This window comes from Zonotrichia albicollis, chromosome 2, assembly GCF_047830755.1.
Source record: "Zonotrichia albicollis isolate bZonAlb1 chromosome 2, bZonAlb1.hap1, whole genome shotgun sequence".
NCBI lineage: Eukaryota > Metazoa > Chordata > Aves > Passeriformes > Passerellidae > Zonotrichia > Zonotrichia albicollis.
The window spans coordinates 91,074,485-91,100,011 of NC_133820.1; the positions used below are offsets into that span (position 1 = coordinate 91,074,485).

General features: G+C 40.2%; 1 protein-coding gene across 1 annotated transcript in view; it reads right to left on the reverse strand.

Annotated features, from left to right (window-relative positions):
• Positions 1 to 25,037, reverse strand: part of TMTC4 (transmembrane O-mannosyltransferase targeting cadherins 4) — a 56,332-nt gene extending 31,295 nt beyond the window's left edge. The window contains exons 1-6 of the mRNA XM_074535666.1: positions 24,880 to 25,037; positions 22,400 to 22,615; positions 17,766 to 17,881; positions 15,574 to 15,790; positions 11,499 to 11,586; positions 687 to 784 (exon numbers count right to left, since the gene is read on the reverse strand). Coding sequence (XP_074391767.1) covers positions 687 to 784; positions 11,499 to 11,586; positions 15,574 to 15,790; positions 17,766 to 17,881; positions 22,400 to 22,615; positions 24,880 to 25,014 — 870 coding nt within the window. The 5' untranslated portion in view covers positions 25,015 to 25,037. The remainder of the gene's footprint in view (positions 1 to 686; positions 785 to 11,498; positions 11,587 to 15,573; positions 15,791 to 17,765; positions 17,882 to 22,399; positions 22,616 to 24,879) is intronic.
• Positions 25,038 to 25,527: the final 490 nt, after the last annotated feature.

Genomic DNA, 25,527 nt, shown 5'->3' on the forward strand with positions numbered 1-25,527 from the left:
AGCTATAAACTGGATTTATTAATAAAGACATACGACTATATAAAAGGTAAAAATCACAGATACAGCATTTCAGGTGGCCAGTTTGGTCACCCAAACCAGCATTGTCTTCACTGAAGTTATAAAAAGCCAGACCACAATAAACATGAACAACAACTACATCTGTTTCCACAGACAGATCATTAAATAAGGGACAAAAGGAAGAAATGCAGTACTAGAAGTGCTAATTAGGCCACAATATAATTATAATTAGGGCCATAAACAATGGCCCTAATTGTAATTACACTGTTCACAAAAGCAAGGGAACGGAGCTTTTAAAAATGCTCTCCTCTGGTTATATCTTTGTTCATGAGCCTTCTCTTCACAAGAAGTTTGTAGCCCTGCTATGTCAAGCATTTAATTCAAAACCAAGGGCAACAAAAGTAAAACTAATGTTGTAAACTCTTTAAGCTTTGCAAAAATATCTGCAACCTGCTTACAAAAGTTAAAGCGAAAGACTAACAAATTGGCAAAGATACAGTTAAGATGGATCTATGAGAATACTGCTTTTTGTCAACATTAATTAGTTTTCTGAACAGAATATAAAGGTGTGCATGTCATTAGCTGTGGAGAAGATTAATTTCTGTAGACTTTGCAACTATACCTGACAGATGTTGAGGTGAAAATTCAGTAAATAAGAGAATTCTTACCAGTATTGTAATTCCTTGTTCTTTGCACAGCATGGCTATTGCACCTAGGACAACACTCACCAGCACCCAGAACACAGAAAATGTATGTCCTTCCTTATCTGTTAAAATGAAGAATGCCATAGCATTAGGCATTTTATACATTTAAAGGTAAATTAAAATAAAAATTTCAAAAATAAACAGCATTTAGTATTGCAGTCTTTTCTACCAGTTAAGATCTGGACTCGCAGACTTAAAAAGCATAGGGCATCTCCTGCAATATGCTGGCATTTGTCCCTTTATTGCAGTCATTTTCTGCTCTTGGAGACATTAGAAATGTTCCTATTTGCTTGATGTTTTAGCCAGATTAATCAGAATGGCAGAAGCCTCACATAATTTCCACAATTTGTCATCTGCAAAGGTTAATTCCCAATATTTAGAGATATTTATCATCCTTAGCTAGAGCTCTGTCATTACTGGCCACTGTCTTCCTACCATAGGAAGCTACCATAAGAACAAGAAATTCTTTATAATGGTTACTCATGAAGTGTCACACACACAAACTGTTTTAACTGCAGTCTAGTCTACAAAGGCACAATGAGCTGCTTCTCCAGACCTGCTGCATTTAGCAAGTGCCTCATGTCATTCTATTATCACTGCAATAGAATGCCATGGAGCTCAGAAATGTCACAGCTGAGCAGAAGCAGTTAGTCCTTGCACTCAGGAAGCATTTTTACAGCAGGGTGAGGAACTCTGGGGTTAAGAGATCAAGAGCCACTACAGCTTCTACTCAAAGGAAAACTCTTTAAAGACTGTACCATGTAGCAGATTTTGGGTATGACAAGCAGGCATATCTGAGATGAATAACACAATCAACCCTACTTCAGCCAAGCTGCTATCACACACAAAATACACAGGTACTTCACATAAAAAACATATCTGTCACAACCTCTACTCCATAGGTGCAAGCAGCAGAGGAAGGCGCTCTGCTCATTCAGAGGCAGCTTCTTGATTCAAGTAACAGGGGCTCTACAGGCATCACAAGAATCAATCTTTGACTTGGCATTTGCAAAAACAAAGCTGAACTCGGCATTCATTGATTGAACTCCTTTCTTACTTTCCTTGACCTCTAGAGCAGTTCTTCTGTACTGCTAATGCAGGTTTGACCCTCAGTGCTTAAAGAGAACAGCAATAATGGTCTGTGGAAAGGGTAAATGGCAAGATTAAGCTATTTCACCAGAAGTAGAAACTTACACCTCAGCTAGTACACTAGGCTTCCTTTATAACTGTCCATGAGAAGAGGACACTTTTAGGGATTAAGTTACCTAATTAAATGCAGCTGAACCCCCTTCAGAGATGTAACTCTGCACTGAAGATACAGGGGAACCAGTAAACCTCAACCTCAAATGTGGCTGGGGTCAGATACAAACCATTGGCATAAGTGTGAAAAGGATCTGCTGACATTGGCCTCCTCTTTCATTTTGAACCAGGCTACCTTTGTAATAGAGAGCTCCAAACTTTTAATACAAATATGTCAAAGAACAGGTTTTGAGGTTACTTCTAACCTAAAAAAACCCTTTCTTACCTAAGACTTCTAAAGCTTCAACAGAGTGAATACTAAGATGTTTGAGATTCATTGTTGCAATACATAGAGGGAATTTGATCCTTCTCCCTCCACTCCAAATTATGTCTCCAGAGGTGAGGTAAAACTTAACTTAGAGGTGCAAAAGTTATAAGGATAAAAAAAGTCTTCTTTTAGGAAAGAAGTCATACACATCTGAATAATGCAAAAAAAAGAGCCAAGGCAATACAAAATACACAACGACTAAAGAGACATTGGAAGTAGAAAAATTAAAATGCAATGGGAAACTCCAGCCCACATCAATTATACAGAAGAACAGCTGAGGGTTGTAACTCATGGAGGAAAGAGCTTCAACATTCCTTCTATGAGTACTGCTAAGACAGAAAGAATTCTGTCTAAATACATCCCTTCAAGGAGCTTTTCAGACTTCGCAGTACAAGACTGTTCAGCCAGCTCTTGAAAACCACTTTTGGTGGGTTTTTTTGTTCGTTTGTTTGTTTTGGCATTTTTGTTGTTGTTTTGGGTTTTTTTAAAGTAGAAATCAACTAGCACAGAGAATGCAAGGATAGAAGACAAAGTAATTGACTGTGCTCACAAAATGACCATCAACCATCCTAAGTAAGTCTAAAAAGGAAAATAGTGAAGACAGCCAATGCACATTTACTGTGTTTATGGAAGTAGACTTTCTTCCATTCAGAGGTTTCTTCTTCTCAGAATCAAATTCTAGTGGGAAGGAGTCAGGACAACTAAGTACTTCTCAGAGAAGCAGTATTCAGTACACAAATTATCTTAACACAAAAGATAGTAGGAAATATATATAGTAAGAGGCCAGCTGGCAATTCAGAAATGCTTTGATGATTCAAAACATAAGAGTAATAGTAAAAAGGGAACTAGGCCAAATCATCAAGGACAAATGTAAAAGCAGCACATTCACACAGAAAATCTAACACAGAAAGGTCACATTGCAAAATGAGAAAGAGTAATGTACGTAAAGAACAAATCCCCACAATTCCACAGATATATTAGTAAGAAAAGTAGTGAGGAAGGAGTTATTCCAATATTCATTGAGAAATAAAATGGACAATGCTAAGAAAACATAAGTGTTCTCTGCCTTTTTCCTTCATTTTTTCCCAAAAAAGTCAGTTGCAATCAGACGGTAAGTACAGCATCAGCAGAAAGGGAGGAAGAACAAAAGCAAAAATAGTCAACTACAGGACAGAATTCATAGAGAAGTTGATCTGTTTTAAATTACTCTTGGTTACAGTCACTCAACAGGTTCTATACAACCCAGAGTAACCTCAACTGTTACCTCAGAAATAATGAAAAATACATGAGAATCCAGAATCTCAAATAAAATAAAACAATGCCTTCATATCTACTTTTGAAAAGGAACAAAAAAACAAAAGGACAGACTACAGATACAAAGCTAAGCTGACTGGTCAAAATTACAAAAAAATCACAACACCTAGACAAACTATTTTCTAGGTGGCACTCTAAAACAAAAAAGAATATGATTAATTGCTTGCCAAATATTTTAGTCATTTATATAGAACTAAGTATAACTTTTGACTTGGACAGAAAAAGTCTTCCTGATAAAAGGAAATCTGTAAACATCCTATGCCTTGACTTTGCAAAGGCTTGAGAATAACACTGGAAGCAGTGTGAAATGTGCCACAAAAAATAAGGGCTGCATGAAGTTTTTATAAAATGGTTATAAATAACAGCTGGAAAACTAGAGTAAGATACCAGCTTGCTGTGAAAAAAAGTACAGATAACATTCTGTACTGGATTCTTTCTTTGTCCTGACTCCATTTGGATGTTAGAATAAGAAATACCCTTATTAAGACCAGAAGTGCTGCCAGGCTGCAATGGCCAGGAATCATACAAAGGAGAAGTCAGAATTCTATTGACAAACTGGAAAAAACACGGAATCATATAATAGCTTGGTTTTGAAGGGACTTTGTGGGTCATCTGATTCCAAACCCCTGCCATAGGCAGGGACACCTTCCCCTAGACCAGGTTGCTCAGAGTGCCATCCAATCTGGCCTGGAGAAATGGTCTAGCCAAATAAAAGAAAACTAAAACCATTCAATAGGCACAAGCTCAAAGTTGTGCATAAACAAGTTTGTCTTTGTGTGAACATCCCAAGTCTCACATGCAAGAAATATCTCAGCTTGCCCAGCAAAGTTCAAGCTAAGCATGGACTTGCAAAGATGATAAAAACACACAGCAAAAGAGAAATAATATTCTCCTTAGGACCTTAGAGAAGGTCCTAAATATTGAGCATCAAAGACCTGGACTTCAGTAAGGCCTTTGACACAGCCTCCCATAAGATCTCACAGAGAAGCTGCTGCTGAACAGGCTGGATGTGCAGACAGGGAGGTGGACTGAAAGCTATCAGAATGGCTTCTCCAGAGGGTGGTGGTCAGTGGCTCTAATCAAAGGCCAGTGTACTCAGGGGTCAATACTGGGTCCAGTCCTATTCAACATCTTCATTAATGACTTGGATGATGGGGCAGAGGGCACCCTCAGCACATTTGCTGAGGACACCGAGCTGGGGGAGTGGCTGATACACCAGGGGGCTGTGCTGCCATACAGAAGGACCTTGTCAGGCTGGAGAAATGGTCTGGCAGGAACCTCACATGGTTTAATGAGGGGAACTGCAAAATCCTGCAGTAAAGCCTCCTGGACAATTGGCTCTAGGCGACCCTGTGTGGGCAGGTCAGATGACCTCGAGACTACTCCAACTTCAAACACTCTGTGATTCTGTAAACAAGATCTCCTGAACAGCACAATTTCTGTTCCTTTGTTTCCTTTTGCAGGCTCAAAAAATCAACAGTTATTCACAGAATTGTAATATTATCAAAATTCATCAGTGATTAAGCTCCAAAGAGAAAGAATTTTAATTAAGAAAAATTTTATTTCATGCTTGTTCCTGGGTCAATATGCACAACACCCCTTCATCCCCACCATCCCCTGTCTCAACTGCAGAAATCTCAGTAAACTCAGCTGCAAAATAGATACAAAAGACCACCATTCAGCAATGCTTTCAATTTCATCTTTTCTTTTTTTTTAACAGTGAGTTAAAATGTAAAGCACTGCATAAGTGCTTATTATGAGATATACACATGCCAACAGAAGTAATCAGTCTAACAAAGCATATTCCCCTAATATGGCGCTGCTTCCCACCAGAAAAATCTTGTGTCAGAAAACGAAACTGATCTCTCATTGGCACCTGTGCCTGGTTGAAACTGGTACACCATATTGTGAGTGGGCATCTTGCCACTCTAACAGATGGACAAAATTGTAAGCATGCCAAAGAAATAGAGTACTTGCTTATTTTTCTTTTAAGCTGGAAAAAATATAGTGTTTCTACACAAACCCAAAAAGCATTGCTCAGATGGTCCCTCTTTAGGAGTACATGAAGTCTGGAAGTTGAGAGGATTCAATAAAATACCTATGTAAACCATAAACAAGCCATGAGAGCTCCTCCATTCAGACTGCTAGACTTGAGTATAAGCATCTCTAGGGCAAGGATGCATACACAAAGTGTTTTATAGTGTAGCATTGACTGATCCTAAATTTACAAGCAACACATTGACAGTGGACTTAAATACTAGTCCTATTTCAAGAGACCTTATTTTCTGGTGTCCTAAATCCACATGCCAATGAAAACAAACTCCTTAGAAGTGAAGCATATGAAGAAAATACTACATTTAACTACCAAGCTTAGTTTTCTTGTAAAGCCAAACTAACAATATCCAATTAATTACTATCAATTCAGACACTTAGGCATTCAGCATTTCCTTCTTCCAACCCAGCTGAGCAACTTAAGAGTCAGCCAGGTGACAGCCTGGAGCAGTTTATGGAGTCCCCATCTTCAGGTGAAACACAGCGACTGATTCTGTGAAAGCACCTACTCCTCTGAAGGTTGAAGCAAAGTAAGTTATGTTGAGCTCCTGCAGGAAGTTTTAATTTTTAAATGAAATGGCTCACAAACACTCCTATATTCCATTAATGTGCCTTGTCTGTGGGGATCTTCCAACTAAACTGTTACAAATATTCTTCTAATCAAGATCTAAGAGTTCCCTGCTCATGAATTGCTAAGCAAAGGGGGAAGAATTATCTAGTCTTAAAAGATCACATAAGAATCCACTGTTAGAATTAAATTAAGCCCAAGATCTCCTTGTGTATCTCCACATGTACATACTACTGCAGTTCAGCTCAGTGTTTCACATAATAGTGATATTACAGTAGGAAATGCCACTCCTAAACATATCCAGCCATCTCAAACTCATTTCCTAGAGGCCACACTGAAAGAAGCATCTATCCCCTGAACTACAACATCTTGGAGAAGTCAGCATTGATTCTACCAGAAAAAAGTCACTGTTTCCTCAGCCAACTAAATAATGAAATTGTTAGGTGTTTCACTTACACTTATTCCCTCCCAATGCGTTTAAATACGAACAGTAGGGCACACAGTTGAAAAATCAGGGCTCACAGGTTCAACAATAGTAAATACCCCTTGACCAACTGCACAATAGCTAACAAATTCCCCATATCTTAGCAACCATCTCTCTCACACAGGAGACTTAAATGTTTCCAATCTGTAGGAAAACTTCCATAATATAAACCTCCAATATTCACAAAACTCATCACTACTTTGCATGCTTTATTAAATTAGCAATGAACTAGTAGATGATTGATTGACATCTACACAGAATAAAACAAAAGAGAAACACACAACCAGAACAAAGTAATTTTTAGATGTCACAGCATATGAGCAAAGAGCTGATCCCATATTTAATATCTGCACCAATATTATTCACATGGACCAAGTCATGAACTCCTCATTTTAGCCCATTCAGAGATTGCCAATGCAGATGGCAAATACATGCAACTGGATCACTGTCAAAACTGAAGACGAAGGCAAAAAATGAACACTACAGCAGTTTTAAATTGCCTTATGAATTCCCAGAGAAGCTGCATTAAAATTCAACAAAGTTAATAACCCACAATTCCCTTCAGAACATACCTAAACAGTTGTCAGCTCTTGCTGTCTCCAAAGCCTATGCAGTGGATTTGTCCCCACAGTTGTGTTTAAAACAGCAGGACAGAATGAGAACAACAGATTAGTTCCTTGCAATTATAAATGTTATCCTTTCAAAGATGCTAACTTCAAAAATGGTATACTGGGGAAAAGTAACAGAATTGTAGAACTTCAGTAAGACATAATTATAGCCCACATAATTAAATGCCTATACTAAAAAAAAAAAAAAAGAAAGCTTCCGATTCTGGCTAAAAGAAACTGTCTACCCAAAAATCCACTGAAACCACAAATAAATCAGGTAAACAAGCTGCAGTATATCTTGAGCTTTACAAAAACCATTATTTTCCTTTGGAAGTTTTCCAGCCTGACACTGATATTTTTCTGATCTCCTGACTGTTTTCACTATTACATATACTTTCCCCATAGTACTTCCAAATCCTCCTCAGACATTTCATGAGTTCCTACTCCCACGCAGAAAAAAAATTGTAAATCTTTATATTCATTTTCTCAGGTGAAAAGAAGCACGAACCAGTCTCCCACATACAATTTTGACCCCTTTTCTTGAAAGAATGACAATTCATTAACTGTGTCTAAACTATTGAAACATATACAGATTTTTTCAATTGAGTCATACACAAATTTCACATTGCCTTGCTGAAAGAATAGTCAAAAATGTGGATAATCTGTCTGCTAATAGCATTGGGATGCTGCTGGTAGCCAAACAATATATGTTACTGACTCAACCATATCAGCAGCATCACATCAGGCTTTTCAATGTTTGTTTAACTCAGATGCTCACCTAAAGTTCATGAAACAAACACAAACTGGCATCAAACATGTTTTGGTAACCATATTCAAAAGACAATAAAAATGCAGTCTACAAATCTTGATGGTCTTAAGAGCTGTACCCTCTTTTAAGTACTCCAAAAGAGTCACACTACAATGTGTCTATCCGTAACAATTAAACAACAAAATAGAAATCAACCTTTGATAATTCTCCCACTCTTGTAAAAACTTGGCCAGCTAAGCTCTATATAAATGTGACAGCCAAATCCAGGAACAAAGACATGTGCAGCTGACCTACAGTTTAGGGCCATGCTTGCCTTTAATATAAAAAAAAGGCCCAGCAGGAGAAAAGGAAAAAGGATGTTGGTACCATCCACTTTTGTGTAGGATCACCATAAAGCATCTCTATTTGATTAGGAACATAAACCTGATACCTGAGGGGTTTTTTTTGCTAAATGTTTGGTTATTTTGCTAAAAATCCCTGAGGGGTTTTTGGTTGTTTTGTCTCTCTCTTTCTCACAAACAAAGATAAATTACCTTCTTGGCCTGACTTAGAAAATGATGTAATAACAGTTCTTAACTTGCTCTAGAACTAGCAACATGCATTGGCAATATCACAGACATTCTGGATCTTGAGGATTTGACATCAGAAGGACAACACTCTAAAATTATATGTGCATATTTTTAAAATGCATGTTCTTATGTTCACAGTGAGACTAGCTTCCATTTGGGATTGACTGCCTCAATCTCTGCAGAATCAAACTAGCTACAGTCAGATAAAAGTTCTTTACTCCTTATTTAACCTATTATTTGAGAATACCTAGAAGAACTGTTCACAAAAGAAGGAAATTCATACCAAGGGTAAAACTTTTTATTTACTTTGCAAACCCACTGAAGAGTCATATTCTACCACAGCCACTTCCTCATATTTGGTTACCTTTTCCTAAAACCTTTCATACAAAGAATCACAGGAACAGCTCAGTTTGGAAGGGGCCTCCAGAGATCACCAGGTCCAATCTTTGCAGGAAAGGGAGTCTAGACAAGATCATGAAAAACCCTGCCCAAATGCATGAAAATCCCCAGTCATGGGGACTCTGCCACATGTCTGGGGAGACTGTTGCAGTGATTGTTCTTGTAAGAAAGAAAAAATTCTTCCTTACATCAGGGTGAAACCTTTCCCAGTGCAACTGCACCCACTGCCCCTTGTCTTTGCCATGTAGCTCCTTGTGAAAAGAGGCTCCCTTCTCTTTGTAGGTGCCATTTCCAACACAGACACACTCCTTTCCTACACAAGCATTCACGTTCAAACAGCTGCAGGCTGGACAAACCTCCCCAATCCACAAAGGAACAAAAATAAATATAATAAGGGCAGCAAGAAAAACTGCTTGTGGTTTTTGGTGGTGTTCAGCTAGATGGACACAATGGTGAAGAGGGCTGTCGTTTGGAGGGACTATGACAAGCTGGAGGGATGGGTCTCATGAAAGTCAAACACAACACCATGCAACAATTAAGGCCTGGGCAGCAGCTCTGCAGAAAAAGGTCTGGAGTGCCTGGGTGATAAGCTCCTGGCTGATGAGTCAGTAGTGTGCCTTTGCAGCAATCAAGGGGAAAGACTCAAATACGTATCTTGGATACAAATTCTTGTGTACAGAGGAAGCCTAAACTTCTTCAAGAAGTAGCTGAGGGAAACGCAGGCAGTGAAGGTGACAGTAAACATTGGAAACTGACCTGAAAGACAATGCTGGCAGACTGTAATTTTCCTTGGCAAAACTGCTTAGAAGACATCTGCTCCCCTATTATCATGTAATGCCCAATAAAAATCAATAAGGGCTTCTTAGTATCTTGTCTTTGCAAGATTTTTCTTCTTCTGTATCAGTGACACAAATTTCAGTCCAAGACTATTATTACATTAACGCTCATTTCTAAAAGCTATTAAAAACTGGCCCTCACAAGTTGAAGAACATCCTTAACCAGAATATGCATCCTTAATCATTCCTAAGATGTCCTCTACAGCAAAATAATTAGAGGGTTCTATATAATTGTCTCCGGTGGTCATCCTAAGAATTTGGTTCTTGAGTTCTTCAAGCAAAGATTATTATCTCTGCCATATAACCCTACCTGTCTACCAAAGACATTGGAAAACAGATAAGGCAGTATATTTTGATTGGTCTATCTTATACTACCACTAACAGAAGAAACATCATAAGCACAATCATATCAAATAAAACAGGTGAGAAAAGAACAAACAAACAAGCAAGAACCCAAGGCAAATTTTCATCAAGAAATCATTAGCTCAGTTGAAAGAAATTAATCCTATTCAAAGGGAAGAAAAATGTATCCCAAGTAAACAGGAATCATTCTAAATAACATCTGAAATGGCAAGATAAACTTATTATATCAGCAATAGAAATATGTACAATAGTTCCAAAGAATCTAAACTGAACCAGCAGGAGCTGTTCACAGCATCTCACGGCTCACTGTGGACTAAGTCACTCCCCTCAGCCCACACTGAGGTCTCTGTGATGCCATAACCATGCTGTTAAGCCAGATCCCAAAGTCAGCTGAGGTGCCTCTGAAACACCCTGCCAGCTCTGGTTGATCATCACAGGCCATGCCTATGGAACTGCAGACAAGCTCTTCTCAACACAGCTCCTCGTGGCTCCACCAAGTGAGTCCCACATTTCGTGTGGTAGAGCACATTCACATACCAGACTGCATGTCCTGCAAAGCTTCCCACACTCATCAACTCCTGCTTTCTTGTGTGCTTACTTAACAGAGCCCCCAAGATAATTTCTGCACAACTGTACTTGAACTGCCAACCTGCAGTCGGATCAAACAATACCAGAGATCTGAAAGTTCACTTGAAAAAACATCTACCAAGGAATTGTTCATGCTAAACACAGCTGTCTTACAAAAACTGTGAGTAACACTATATTCAGCATTATATGCCAGCAGTTGCATATTGCAGGAATCCAGAAGGCTTAGTCATAGGAATAATTCTTTGCAATTCACTAAAAACACAAATAATGTTCTGAAAAGTTGACTCCCATTTAAGACATCCCAACATAATGGCATAAAGAATAGTACAATATTTAAGCATATACATTTGTAGGTTTCATTAATTTCTAAAATACTTATTAAAATACTTCCTTAAACTTCCAAACAATAAAACATTTAGCAAATAAGCTTATCATAAAGTGGACTTTGCTTAAATTCAGTATTTAACAAGAATTATGGACAGTAACCTTTTCAGAACTTCTAACAATAAAATAGCTGCTAAAACAGGTTCTTTAAAAAATATATTTTGTCAGGTTAAACAAATCAATCTGACATTTTAAATTTTGCTATACTTCACTGAAATGTGCAAATGCTGAAAATACACACAGTAGGAAATTAAAGGGGCAAACAGAACGCTTACTTTCTTTAAATGCTTTACAGTAGCCAAGGAATGACAACAAGAAGAACAGGGCACACAGAAGGTCTGCTCTGCCAACAATCCCAGCAACCTTTAAAAAAAAGTTTCAAATTATCAGATTTTTATTCTTAGAAAACCTGTAGCAAAGGAACACATACAAAGTGAAATATATAATAGAATATAACTGTATCACTTTTTTTCTTTAACTGGGCGTAGTGGATTAGTTATACCGAGTTTTTTTAGATGCATCCTATTTTTTATTGGGTATTGCTTAGTATCAACTACATAAATGGTTTGGCTTTGGTATATGAAAATTTTAGTTCATGGATTTTTTTTTAAGAAATGAAGGAGGATTTCACTGCATAAAATTTAGACTCTACACAATTCCATCTGTTTTTTGGATCAAATTGCATTTCAACAGAACACTTAGAAAGCATCAAAGTATAAACCAGTTTGGGTTGGAAGCAACTTTAAATACCATCTCCTTCCAACCCCTCTGCCTTTCACTAGACCAGGTTTCTCAGAGCTCCATCCAACCTGGCCGTGAACACTTCCAGGGATGGGGCATCCACAACTTTCTGGGCAACCTGTGCCAGTGCCTCACCACCCTCACAGTGAAGAATTTCCTCCTAATACCTAATCTAAATCTACTCTCTTTCAATTGAAGCCATTACATAGCTTGGAAGCCAAACATCCTGAACCACAATTAAATTGGCAGCTCTGCTGAAACACAAATCAAAACTGTTCACTTTCAAAAGACAAGCCAGTCTTCAAATTGCAATCTGAACACTCAGAATGGACAAGGACCTTCCAGCTTGCATATACAGGTAAAAAAAAAAAACAAACAATTCCCCCTCTGGCAGTCTTTTGTGTTGTATTAACTGACTGCATTAGAGCTACCTCCATCTGCGTCTTGAAACAGAAGTTGTACTAATGCAAAAGAAAATGAGAAGCACATCCTGGGACCTCTGTACTTGAGATCTGTGCCAACCCATTTAAATCAAGTGCAATCTCAGGCCTATCTGTAAGCTTTGGTTCAAGCCCCTAAACTGTATTTATAGTAACTTGCTGAGACAGAGCAAGACACTTTTGGATCTTCAGTTCTCAATTACACAAGTGTCAGGATAACACCACAAATTTCTTTGTGAAAATCATGACATGGAGCTGGTAGGGGACTGATAAGCCCTGATGTTGGAACCTCACTAGAATGTAGAGCCAGAGCAAGGATCATGGAAATACCCCTCACTTTTCAGTCTAGCTCTGCTTCCTCGAGTGCTGAGTTCTATGTTATCATGAGATGTACAGAAGCAGGGCAGAAAAGTTACAGATTTTCTTTTAAAATTCATTTTTATGATCATATTTCAGGGACAAAAGAAGAAACTTCAGTTCTCCTATATTATACCAGCCGTCCCATTTTGTGTGTGGAACAGAAAGAGCAAAGTAAAAAGGAAATGGGTATTTTTTGTGTCAGGGAAACATGATGGAGCAACTATTTTCAAATAACATCAGAGAAAGAGAAGTACAGAGGCATGAGAGTATGACTGATTCCACTGCAGAGACTCTCTCCCCCTTTTACCCTCAGCCTTCCTTAAGCACTGTGAAAGTAGAAACTGTTGGACTCCTAAATTCAGTACAGAAGAACTTCTTGATTTATCTGCAGCTGTGCACCTAACTTCTCTGCTGCTCCTTCTTCTATCATACAAAGGAATTATGAGAATTAACTCAATAGTTGTGGAGTGCTTTGAAAGGTGAAAATAATGAAGTGTCATTCTGCTTCAGGAGCCGCTCTTCCTAATGAGATAAAAGTTAAGGAGAGCTGACAAAATTTCGAAAATAAATGTCCACTTGTTCCAGCAAAGAGATTAAGGGGCTAATAATGCACATGGCCTCAGATTACTCCAACAGCAAAATGTTACCTAAAATGCAAGATAAGGCATATAGATTCTGGAAAGAAAGCAAACAAAGGAAAAAAAAATAAAACCAGTTTTAAATTAGTATCAGATATATTCTTATGTCCCTGATTCATTTAGCATTTCATCACTGAAGTGTTACAAAGAATAGGTCTTTTCTAGAGCAGAGAACTATAGCACAAGAGTATTTACTTGTAGGTAGAAAAATTATAATGTTTTCCTTGCATAGGTACTGAAAGCATTACACCTTTCAGTATCTGTTTTACATGACAGTTTGTTTCACTGTATAAACCAAAAACCCAAAGCAGCAAACAGACGGATTCTTCATGATTTTATGTCAAAATATGTCATCTCATTTCAAAGCCAGGATGTTGGATACTTAAAACTCACAGGTTTAAAATCATAAAGAATGCTTTTTAAGAGATGCTGCCAGTCACACACTCATACTAGAACTGCAGCAGTACAAATGACTTCTTCACTGGTGCAAGATTTATTGCTCATCATGTAAATGATTAGAGGCTTTTGTTCATTCCTGAATTTTAGAAGAGGCCTGATATATAAGCGTGCTACTTTTTCTCCCTCTTCTTCCACTGTTTGCCTGAAACATTTGCAAGTCTTCAAATATGCAAGGAGACCACATCACTTGTAATTTATTTGACATGACAAAGGGCTTATTAATATTCTCATGCCAAGTTAAATACATTTTTAGAGTCAAATGGAATGCAGAATAAATTTATGGATATTGATAAAGGGGTCAATAGTAGGTCTACTACAAAGTTAAGACTCAAGTGAGATTTCTCTTTACATGTCAGAACATCAAAAGCACTGAAGACTTGTTTTACGTTACTCTGACATCTAAAACTGGTTTTGGAGAACAAATATGAGGGGCTCTTTTGACACAGTGCACTCTCACAAAGAAGTTATTGTGCAGATGAGTGAACACCAGAGAATGATTGTCAAGATGTTTTAGCCACACTGCCAGAAAAGGTGGCAGATTACTAATGCATAACTTTGCACCATCTCTAGGTCTTCAATACATGCATGGTCTCCAGACAGCTGAGAGCACAGCTTTCAATAACTTTTTCCCCACCAGTCATGTGCAGAGCAAATGCGAGAAGCCAAAACCATGGCATATTGTGAATAAGTGAAAAATCATATTCACATATGTAGAATGTGCACTGTAGGATTCACTGTTCATTGCTAGGACAAAATCAAAATATTTCTTTACTTTTTTTCCTGTACTTCTAGTACTTTTTCTGCATTTCAGACCTTCCAAATTCTAACAAAACCCCAAAAATATTTCCCTTACTGTGACAATTTTGTATTTGATTTATCATTATCACAAGGTCAAGAGATCAATGATAACATTCAGCAAGCCCACTAGCAGGAGGCCATAAGATTTTCTTAACTAAAAGCACAAAAGAGCTTTTTAAGAACAACATCTTCTCTTCACAGAATTCCCTCACAAGAACTTTGTGTTTTGGTCAGATATTTCAACTGATTGCTATACATGTGCCATGATTCTATTCTGCATCTTTACATCTGTGCTTTTGCCTGCACTATTAAAATTACCGTCAAGTTTGTGTTCCCCATGTACATAATTACAGACCGCGATTAAAAAAAATCTCTTTAATCTTCTCCTTCATATTAAAAATATAAACCCAGTTTGATCTCTCACAAAACAGGATGATTTCCAGCTCTTTAATCACTTTCATGGCTCTTCTGAGCACTCTCCAATTTTTCCAGTGTTTTCCTTGCAGTATGGATGCAACAGTGAATGCAATATTCTACTAGTCACATACAAAGTTCATAGAGTGCTCCATCTCTGATTTTAAAGCTCTTTGTTTTTTTTTTACCAATACAAATGGAAATGAACAGTAATTAAAGAAATCCAGGAGGTAGGGAAATTCTGTAGCATAGAGCTCTCCTCTTGGAGTTATTGTACTTGACTGATTTGTGTTCCTTAATAAGGTCTAGCTCGGTGGAATTACAAGCCTTGGATATACTAACCATAATATTTGATTGTTCTATTAAGACATGTGCCAAGAGAAGTGTTAAGAATATATAAAAGCAATCTGCAGAGTATAAGGCTACGCCAGAATTAATTAGTCAAGATGGTCAAGAACTTCTAAAATAAAAATCTCTGGAGATAATGATTCAATACTTACACACTCAGTGTGCACTGGATGCACAGCAAAGAGCAAAGCAGCAAGAAGAGAGGACTTGGGAGCCAGGTTTAGCCGTCTTCCTTTATTGCTGAATTGCAATCCACCCAATAATATGGAGAACACATCAACCATCAACACTGAGATAGTACAATGCAGTATTATGTTGATGACATGGAAACCAACTGGGTAGAAGCCTCCAGCAAAAAGGTAATTAATTCTATATAGAAACAAAAAAATATTAAGGGTAGGAATTACAACAATGGTTAGAAAAATACAAATAAAAAAACTAAACAGCCCCATAGGAGACACGGTTGCACACAAAAATAAAGTGGGTATCTCAGTACAGGTGGAGTTATCATTTAACCTCCACAACAAGACAAACAATATCCCAGTCTTCAGGCCACCTATTCATAGGGAATATCACATGGATACAGTATCTATCCTCTCCAAACACATAGTTTAGTACCATTATTTTAATCTTACAGTTACTTAGAACTGGCTTTTGGTCAACAACATAACTTCAGTGCTGCAACACAGGAGTATCCTCGGGATAAATAACCCAGCCCACTGAAGGATACCCCTGGGCTTAAGAGCAGCCAACTTGATGAGTTTTTGTTAATTAAATCCACACAGTGAGGAAACGAATATGCACTGGGACTATGATTTCCACTGACATACTCTCAGAAAGAGGTCCTAGCATGTGGGTACAATCAATATCCATCCAGAAAACAGTCAGCATATCTTGGTAACTGATTTGTGAGACTGGTTAGAGAGATGTTTCATACAAGTGTTAGAATCAGAAGGAAGTGTAAGTGAAAATACTGTCTAAATTCCTATTCAAGACAGGAACTCTGCAGTAAAATGGAGGCTGAGAGAAAGGGGAAACATTGTGCTTTTATCAGTAGGTAAAAGATAGACAGAAACTTAGAACAGGGGAATTTACACAGTTCTTTTGGTCAATGTGCATCTGGCATAAATGAAACCTATTTAAAAACTCAACCTATTATTAATACGATGCACATAAAGGTTGGAGCTTAGGGAAATTAAGGAAATCCATTTCTTTCTTTGAAAATAGCATTTTATGGACCATCTCCACAGGCTCATCTATATTTTCAGCTATAATAAGGATTGTATCCCAGTTCACTCTTTAAACAAACCAGAATGTTATTAGAGATGGAACACACCACAGAAAAAAAAATAAAAGAAAAGGAAAAAAAAGGAAAGCATGTTCTGTGTAGTGCACTGAAAACTTCAACAGGTTTAGGACTCTGACACGTTCTATTCAGTTGTTTATTTTTCTTGATGAAAATGTGAAGAAATCCCAGTAGACAGTGAAACCCACTGCCCTAGGTACTTAAAACACACTACCGTAAAGGGTCAAAGTTTTTGCTTGAATATAGGACTAAGAGTGGGAACACTTCTTCTGCACTTAGTTCATGGCTTGAAATGGGCAGAACAAGCACTGTCCCCGCTGACACCGAGTCACAAGGGGAAAATAAAGAAATTAAGACTGAGTCCTCAAATATTCTCTGCATTACTGTGCCAGATTCCTACATGGTCTACTGTTTGCTCAAATTTTTCTGCAAAAAACATGAGCTAAGCATCTACAAAAGTAATCCTCTTAAACCTTTAGTTATTTGACAAAACCAGCAAGTTATATAGAGGCAGAGATTTCACTAGATTCTCAGACACTCGAGTTAGAATATTGCAGGGAAGAGGTGGGAAGACTATACAGTGTGCTGATAGAAAAAGGCCACAGTACCGTGATGCTATTTATAAAATAAACAATTTGACAGGTCAGCAGGAAAGCAGAGAACAAAAACTACAATAGCAATGTAAGTGGCAGCATGGCTAAGTGAAGGGAACATACACCTCCTAGTTCCTTGATGATGTGACATACTAAACTACACCACCCCTAGTAGCAGGTATAGAAGACCCTCAAGATAAAATCTCTGAAAACTAGCTATAAATACAGAATGTCAAAATAATGAATATTTTGGGAAAGAAACCAGTGGAAAATTAAAATACCATTTGAGATTAAGGTAGTGAACTCAAAAATCGTATTCTGGAAAGGTATCCAACTACCCTGCAGCTACTTTGTTCTTGCCTTTTTTGTTGCCTCCCCCCTAAATTCAATTGAGTCAATATAGGTTAAAAAATATTCAGACCTCAAGCAAAAATACAAGTCTCACCTGAAAGTTAGGACAGTTAGCGGTCGGTATGACTTATGACTGGTATTGCTGCTGAGTTTGCTACCCCAAAAGTCATGATACCACAGGTCACCAAGGGGGGTTTCTGCCCTGAGGTCCTAAAAGAAAACAAATTATCAGATCCTTAAAATTTTTCCTTTGTTCAAAGCAGTAAACTACAAACAAATTCTAACTAATGCAAGCTCACACTAAGATGGACATAGCAGGAGTTTTGTGGGCTCACTAGTAACATCTGACCCACAGTACCTAAGTTTGCAATGAAGGTCAAATCTTGAATGCCTGTCATTGTAAAGGTCACAACTGTGGATTCTGAAAGTAGGCATCACTACATGAAATTTAGAGCTATATTCACATCAGTTTATTATCTGGTCAATAGCTGAGATATGAAACACATAAACCTCCTTACCTCATAATTTTGTAAAAAGCCTTTGATTTTAGGTGTAGGTTATCTTGCAAAAAAGGCCAACTACAAACTGCTGCAAAATAGCAATTTTTTACCAGTGCAGTAGCATAACTACTGACAAAAGCATGAAATCAAGGAGACTAAAGGTAGGAAACAACAATTAGTTCTTTTAAAAGCCTTGCTTTGCACAGGACTATTCAAATAGTTGAGGCTGTTTTAACACTTAAAACATGAAATCAATAATCAACATCTCTATATACTGCTCCTAAAGATTAAAAGACAGAAAGGTAATGAATTATTTTAATTTGGGGTGCAAAAGGGGCTTATTAAAAAAATACTGCAAAGAAAAAGTCTTGCTTGCTTGTTCTTCCCTTTTATCTCAAAGCCATGCTGATAATGAAAACCCAAATAATGTAGGCTATTAAATGGGAAGCATACACTTTGGAGGAAAAATAAGGATCTTGCTATCATCTGTCTCAGTCTTCTATGAGGACAAGCTTGGAAGTTCAAACTAACATATGCTTGCCCTCTTCTGCTTCCCTAGTGCAATTAAATTAAATACCAATTTATGCTACACCAAGGTACATGCAGGTTAAAGACACTTGAGACAGAACCTAGGAACAAAACTGTGCTAGTCAGTACTACTCCTGCAACCAACAAGGGGAAAACTCTATCCCTACCTTCTGTCTTGAAATTATTGAGACCAGTGAACCAAAGGAGGTGAACAAGACACCACAATCACAGGCAAGTAGACAAACAGGCTTGCTCTTGCTAACCCCCGGTGCCCCTGTCATTATTCCTACAACTCCACCTACTTACAAGATCCCCCACATTGCAATTCCCTTGGTTTATTAATTCCAGTTCCTCTCCAATGCTGCTACCACCTCACTTGCTTCTATAGTATCTTGAGCACTCCTGTGGTCTTCAGTTCCTTCCATCTCACCCTTAGTCCATGCCTTATTTTTGGCTTGCATGTACTCCCAAATTACAGCCAAATTGTTGGACCCTGATGACTGGCTGCTGTTAAACTGAACTTAAAATAACTAATTTTTTCTTGCTTCTTCAACAAGAATATTCTTAACATATTCCAACGTTCATCCATCCAAAAACATAAATTAAAAAAAAAATCCAAGAAAAGATTTCCTTCAATCATTTGATCAAATTTGGCTAGTATTAGTCAAATGAATAGAAGTATTCTCTAATGGGATACCAATCAATACACAGAAAATAGAGCATGGCTAAAACTGCAGTCTGAAAGAACCTAGACTGCAGCTGTCAATTAAGGCTCTCTCAGGCAAATTCTTAAGAAATCAAGACTCACAGGGGATCCTACTTGGGCTTAAGAATTACCAAGGTGAAAAATTTCTTCACACTCTCACAGATGTTTCTACTGCCAAGTAACAGCTAGAAATTTCTTTCTTCTCACAGAACCGCAATTTTAGCCTGCAATTTTAGCCTTAGGCATCTAAATTCCCGTTCCATTCCTCATCGGTATGCACAAACCCTAAAGGTCATAATTTGACTCTCAGAGCAGGAACACGCTCAACCAGCAGCTCACTAAATGGATAGAGCCAGCTTTTCCGGGGCAGGCTGGGACAGGGATGCACACCAACATCTACTGAAGTCCTTGTACTCGGCAGGGGACCAGAGCGTGGTGTGGCCCTCACACTGTTTTTTCAACCAGCAGCACTGCTCCTTATGTACAGAAGGTTTATGAAAGACATACTTTTATAAATGTTAGTACTGGAAAAGAAAAGTATGTCTTCCATGTCACAGATGGTCCTCAATAACTTGAGATGGGAAATGTACAAGGCTTGATTTCCCATTCTGCTATAATCAGCCTTCTTTTGTCTTCCATCGGAAGAAGGCAGGAAAAGCTGAATGCATGGAATTACTTAGTGATTAGATTACACTTCCATATGACCTAAAAATCTTCCATCATGTATCTCGTCCTTGTATCCAAGTTCTGTGAGAAAGTTTCTTACATCAATTTTCCTCCTTAGTGAACTTACCCTAAAATAGGAGTGGTTTTCTTCAAGAGACAGCTGTTTAAAAGCTATATATGATTTTCTCTTTAAAAACCAAAAGTAGCTATCAAATAATCTCTAAATATTTGATTAGCAGCAGCTTTAGAGAGCAGAGTTCAAGATTTGAAGAAAGGTCAGTTTTTCTATATAAAGGCTTATGGAAATGACATACTGTGTCTGAAGCTCTGCTTAATCCAACTGTTTGTCTTGCCAAGCTAGTAAATAAATAAAGACAAAAGCCACTGCTGTGTACCAGTTAAAATGCTGCTTAAAATGGTAAGAAAGCATCTGGAAAACAGACTTTAACTCAAATAAAATCTAATAATGGAATATTCTGTGATACAATAGGGATGGGGTGAATTAAATGTATATCTTTTGCTAAAAAAACAATAAAAGAAATGAAAGATTGGGATGATGGCAGCTAGGAAATTAACAGAGAGGGCACTGTGTGGTACCCAAGAAAATACTACAGTAGAAATGCTCAGTAAATCTATAAAATTACTTCAACTGCTGTCTTTCCTAATAAATAGGAATAAAATATGCTATGCTTTGTTTAATAAACTGTGCCATTGCTAGATAATCTCCCTCCCCATTAAACTGGTAAACTCACTGTCTCTGCATTTTTCTTGTGGATTTTGAATTTCCATATATCCATATGACCCCTGTGTTAAAATGATGTTGTCACAAAATCCTCATTTAATTTCTAGGGAATAACAGAGGATTTTGATGTGAGAAATAGAAACAGTCTCCCAGTTTTCAAACATAAAGACTACATATGAATTAATTTATTTAAGCAGTTGGTTGAATTTCTCGGCATTGCCAACAGCTAGAATCCTGGTGCAAATTGTTGGGTTGCATAGATAAATTGAAACATTTTTAGAGTAAAGACTGAAAGAAACGGAGAGTGTGGAAAGTGCACATTACCAAACCAACCTGCTTTGTTTCAACATCAGTCTTTTGTTCATTCTTTCAGGAAATGAAAATATTATAAACAGGTCCCAAATAAAATTTTGCAGAATGAAACATTACCAGGAGCTGTGCAATCTAAAATACAACACTACTTTTAAAAAAACCCCAAACAACAATGCTGTAGGTTCCTAATTTGTCTACGGTATTCTCTTGAAAGTTTTGAGATTTATTTCCACGTTGACAGATGTATTTTCCCCCATACATCTATAACTGAAGGTATGATGACTTACACACACATAATACAAGTCTGTCTAAGGAAACAGTAATTCTGCATGATTCTAAAAGGCACATTGTGATAAGCTGCCTCTAGATTTTGTGCAAGGAAAAAAAAAGTGAATTGTGTTATTCTAGCAGTGTGAGTCTCCAGATTATCCTCTTTGTAACCCCATGGCTTCAGGAAGGCAGAACCAACAGATGAATGTGATTATTTTTATCCCGTGTTTTTCTTTCTAAATGCTTAACAAGTACCTTCCAGAGCAGCATAAAAGCTGTAACACCAATACCCATCCATGGGCATGGGCTCACTGCTACATGTGATCCTGTGAAGTGTCTCAGCAATTGAAGACACACTCCACTGCTCAAAGTCAAAAGAATCTCAGTCAGAGGTTTGTTTGAATCACATGTTAACTTCTAAGAATTTCAAGGTCTGCTCACTGCATGTATGGTCAGCTTTAAAATGGAACACAATACTCCACCTCTATCTCAAAAAGGTGCTATTGTCAGAGGAACTTGAGTGGTGGAAGGAGGGAAAAGGGAGCTTTGCTTGCTCCTGTAACATTTTTATGGTAAAAACTGCACCTGAAAACCCCATGCCCCCTACATGATACCTTAATGATGCCTTATGTACCAGCAACCAGACTAAGTTCATTCCCTGGTCTGATTCTGTGACCAGAGAAGTTCTGTGATGATAAATCTCCTATTAATATCCATGGGTATCAGAAAAGTTTACTGTACACTCTCCCTGACAGGAATGGGCATAAAATTAGACCTACTGGCAGTCTTGATGTACAGGTACCCTTAAATCAGCTTAACTTGAAAAAACACCCAATAAAACAAAATGGAAAAATGAAGTTTAAAAAAAAAAACAAACACGTAATGCCCAAAGGAAGCTCTTTACTAGGCTGAAACTTTTGAGCCTGTTTAGATCAACTGTTGCATTATTTCTTTTCATATAACCATTTATGCCAAAGGTTGTGAGGAAAAGAGGAGAGACTAACCTTATTATTGATGATGGCTTCAGAATCATCAAAGACAAAATCTCCATCATAGCTGTTAGCAAAACAGAGGAAGGAAATTAATGCCACAACCATTTTAGCCCAGTATGATGGGAGGAGGAACCATGATACATCATGGTCCAGGTTAGGTTCCATTTGTGCCATTCTGTGAAATGCTGGTTCCAAGTTGGGAGCTTCAGCATTATGTTGGTTGAAAATCTGGAAGAAACACATACAAGTGCATGGTTACAGCTCTAATTCACAAAAAAAAAAAAACTCTAAAGGAAAGCTGGCTTGGGAGAGGAGATTAAGTTTCATTTAACCTTACATTTTTTTTCTCAGCGCCTCTCATAGTTACTGGAACACACCTAAACATAATTTTGTACTTCAAATGAGGAACTAAAGGCAGAATTTATCATGGTTGGAGCACAGAGATAAATACAAGAAATTCTTAGATGCTAAGGTAAAACTTTGGCACAGACAAATTTTAAAATGTAGAGCAAATCACTGTTTTTACTGTTTTTCTGTTTCTTACTGTTCTTTTCAAGCAATACAAACAGATGCAACAGAGGGACTGTGAAACATTTATAAAGCTCTGTAGAAAATGATAAACATTATAATTTCCTTCCACGTTTGAAAAGCAAACATTGTCAATTGCCAAAAGAGCTAAACTCCCTTCAGTTAATCAGATTAAAGGACCCAGTCTCACACATTCCCCCATGCAAGGAATTCATACAAACATCACAGATCGACATATGGAGGTATCAGTTAATGGCCTAGGCCCTAAATCTCAACAATTCAAGCAATGAGACACCAAGACCCATAGAATTGAGACAGGACTAGCATTCAAGAGATCACTCAGCACACCTCAAGTGCAGCTTAAGTTCCACTGCTGTATGGACTCATGGGGCTGTTGAGGCAGATGAAAAAGACCCTGCAAGCCAAGCACCCTGAGTGATGCATGAGTGTAGAGGTATGAGCTGGAGGTTTACACCCAGGAGCCACCTTTACTCAGATGGGTCTCTCTGGATGCTCCAGAGCCAGCCTTCTGTCTGGACTTCTGCTCTGCCTCTGCTTCTCAGGGGCTCAGACACCACTGTGAGTGCTCTTATTATCAGGTGCTGGTATAAACGGCAAGCCAAGGAAACTATGAATGGAAAACTGCAGTAAAAGCCAGGCAGAATATGGATTTTTTATTTTGTAAGCCCAAAGAATGATAGGCACATGTTGCAGCCTATCTTAAGTTTCTTCTTATTTATTTGCTTATTAAATCAACTGTTGCACTCCTGAAAATATAACATTTAATCCCTTCATAGAGAAAAACAGAGAATCTAGAAAAACAGCTCTAGTGCACCCCTGCAAACATTGCATTCAATGTCTTTGCACGGTCTAGGCAAAGAGCTCCAAGCATCTGGCTGCTGGAGCAGAGCTGACCATTAGAGCTGCTGCAGCAATTGCTTTGCTTTTTGCAGTAGCTCACTCCGATCCCCGCACACTCCGGCACACACACGTGCCCAGGGACAGGCAGTGCCCCCTGGCACACCGGGGCCGCTCCTCGCTTTGGAGTCCATACGGCGCGGCTCTCACATTCAGGAAAGGTCAGTAACCTGGAGCTGCGCAGCCTGAGCGGCTGGAGCTCCCTGGCTGAGCAAAGCAGCTGCCTTAAGAGCAAAACCTTCTCTCGGAGCAGTTCACCCTTGTGCTCGTAGTTTGACGGAAACAAAAAGAGAAAGCGTGGCTGTTAACCGAGTGAAGTGCACGGCGTTGCTCCCAACAGCACGGATACAGCATCAACACGCACCACGCAATTAAAATATTTAACCTACTCAAAATTTATCTCGCCCTGAAAGTTTCTCCCATTACGCTTGCTCTATTTACCCGGCGCACACCCACTGCCTGCCCTCTTCCCGGCCGTCCAGGATCCGGTCCGTGGGGGCTCCCTCCCTTCCCTCCCCGGGAAGCGCGGTGCGGGCACCCTCGGGGCACCGCCACCTCCCGGAGCGGGCACACGCCGCTGCCCGGGGCCGGGAGGGCGCCTCCGCCGCCCTCCCCAGGGAAAGGCGAGCCCGAGCCGACCCGGAGAGCGCCCGCCGCTCACCGCAGCACCCCCGGCGGGGCGGGCACGGCGCCTCCCGCCCAACAGCGCCGGCGCCGGGGGCGGCTCGCACCCAGGGCGGCGCTGGCCATGCCCGGAGCCCGCAAACTTGGGGGCGTCCCGGGCACCCGGCGGGCGGTCCCGGGGAAGGAGCCCACCCGGGAGGGCAGCGGCAGTTTCGGGGTAAGGGTTGAGGTTGGAGGGCAGGCGAGCCCCGCCGGGAGTTTGGCGGTGGCCCTGCCCCGCTCGCCGCTCCCCTTTTGTCCGGGCGGCGACGGCTCCGCCGGAGGAGGTGGCCCGTCCCGTCCCGTCCGGCCCTCACCCCCCCGGGCCGGTCCCGCTGGCGGACGGGCAGTGGCGCGACCCCCGCTCCCCCGCACGGCGTTACCTGCGAGGACACAGAGCCCGCGCGGCATCTCCCACCCGGGAGCGAAACTCTCCCGCCCGGCGAGCCCCGAGCCGGAGCGGCCGGCGGGGGAGGGGCCGCGGCGGCTGCGCCTCCGGGAACATCCCCGCAGCCCATTGGCCGCTGTCCCGCCCCGCCCTCCTACGGCCCCGCCCTCAGAGGCAGTCCAGCCTTCCCATTGGCTGCGACCGCGCTGACGCGCGGCGGGCGGGCCCGGGAGGGCGGAGCCGGGCGCTCACTCGCGGTGGGCGCGGGGCCGGTGCGGGTCGCTCTCCCTTCGTCCCCAACTCCGCACTCCGCGCACGGGCGGGGCCGGGCGGCATTCCCGGTAGCATTCCCGGTGCCTGCCCGCCCGCTCGCTCTGCCCTGGCCGCGGTCGTAGCCCGGCGCATCTGGCTGGCCGCGGGCTGGGGGGCGGCTGGGCTGAGCCGGGGAGAGCGTGGCCGCCCGGCACGGGGGCGGGAGAACCGCGAGCACCGCGCCCCCCGCTCCCCTCGCAAAGGCGAGGTTCCTGCGGCGGCGGGCGTGCACGGAGCGGGAATCCCCCCGGGAAGAGGATACAGAGGCGGTGGCGGAGATGGGTGTCGGGGTCTCGCCGCCTGGGACGGGCAGTGGGGTGAGCCGGCACGG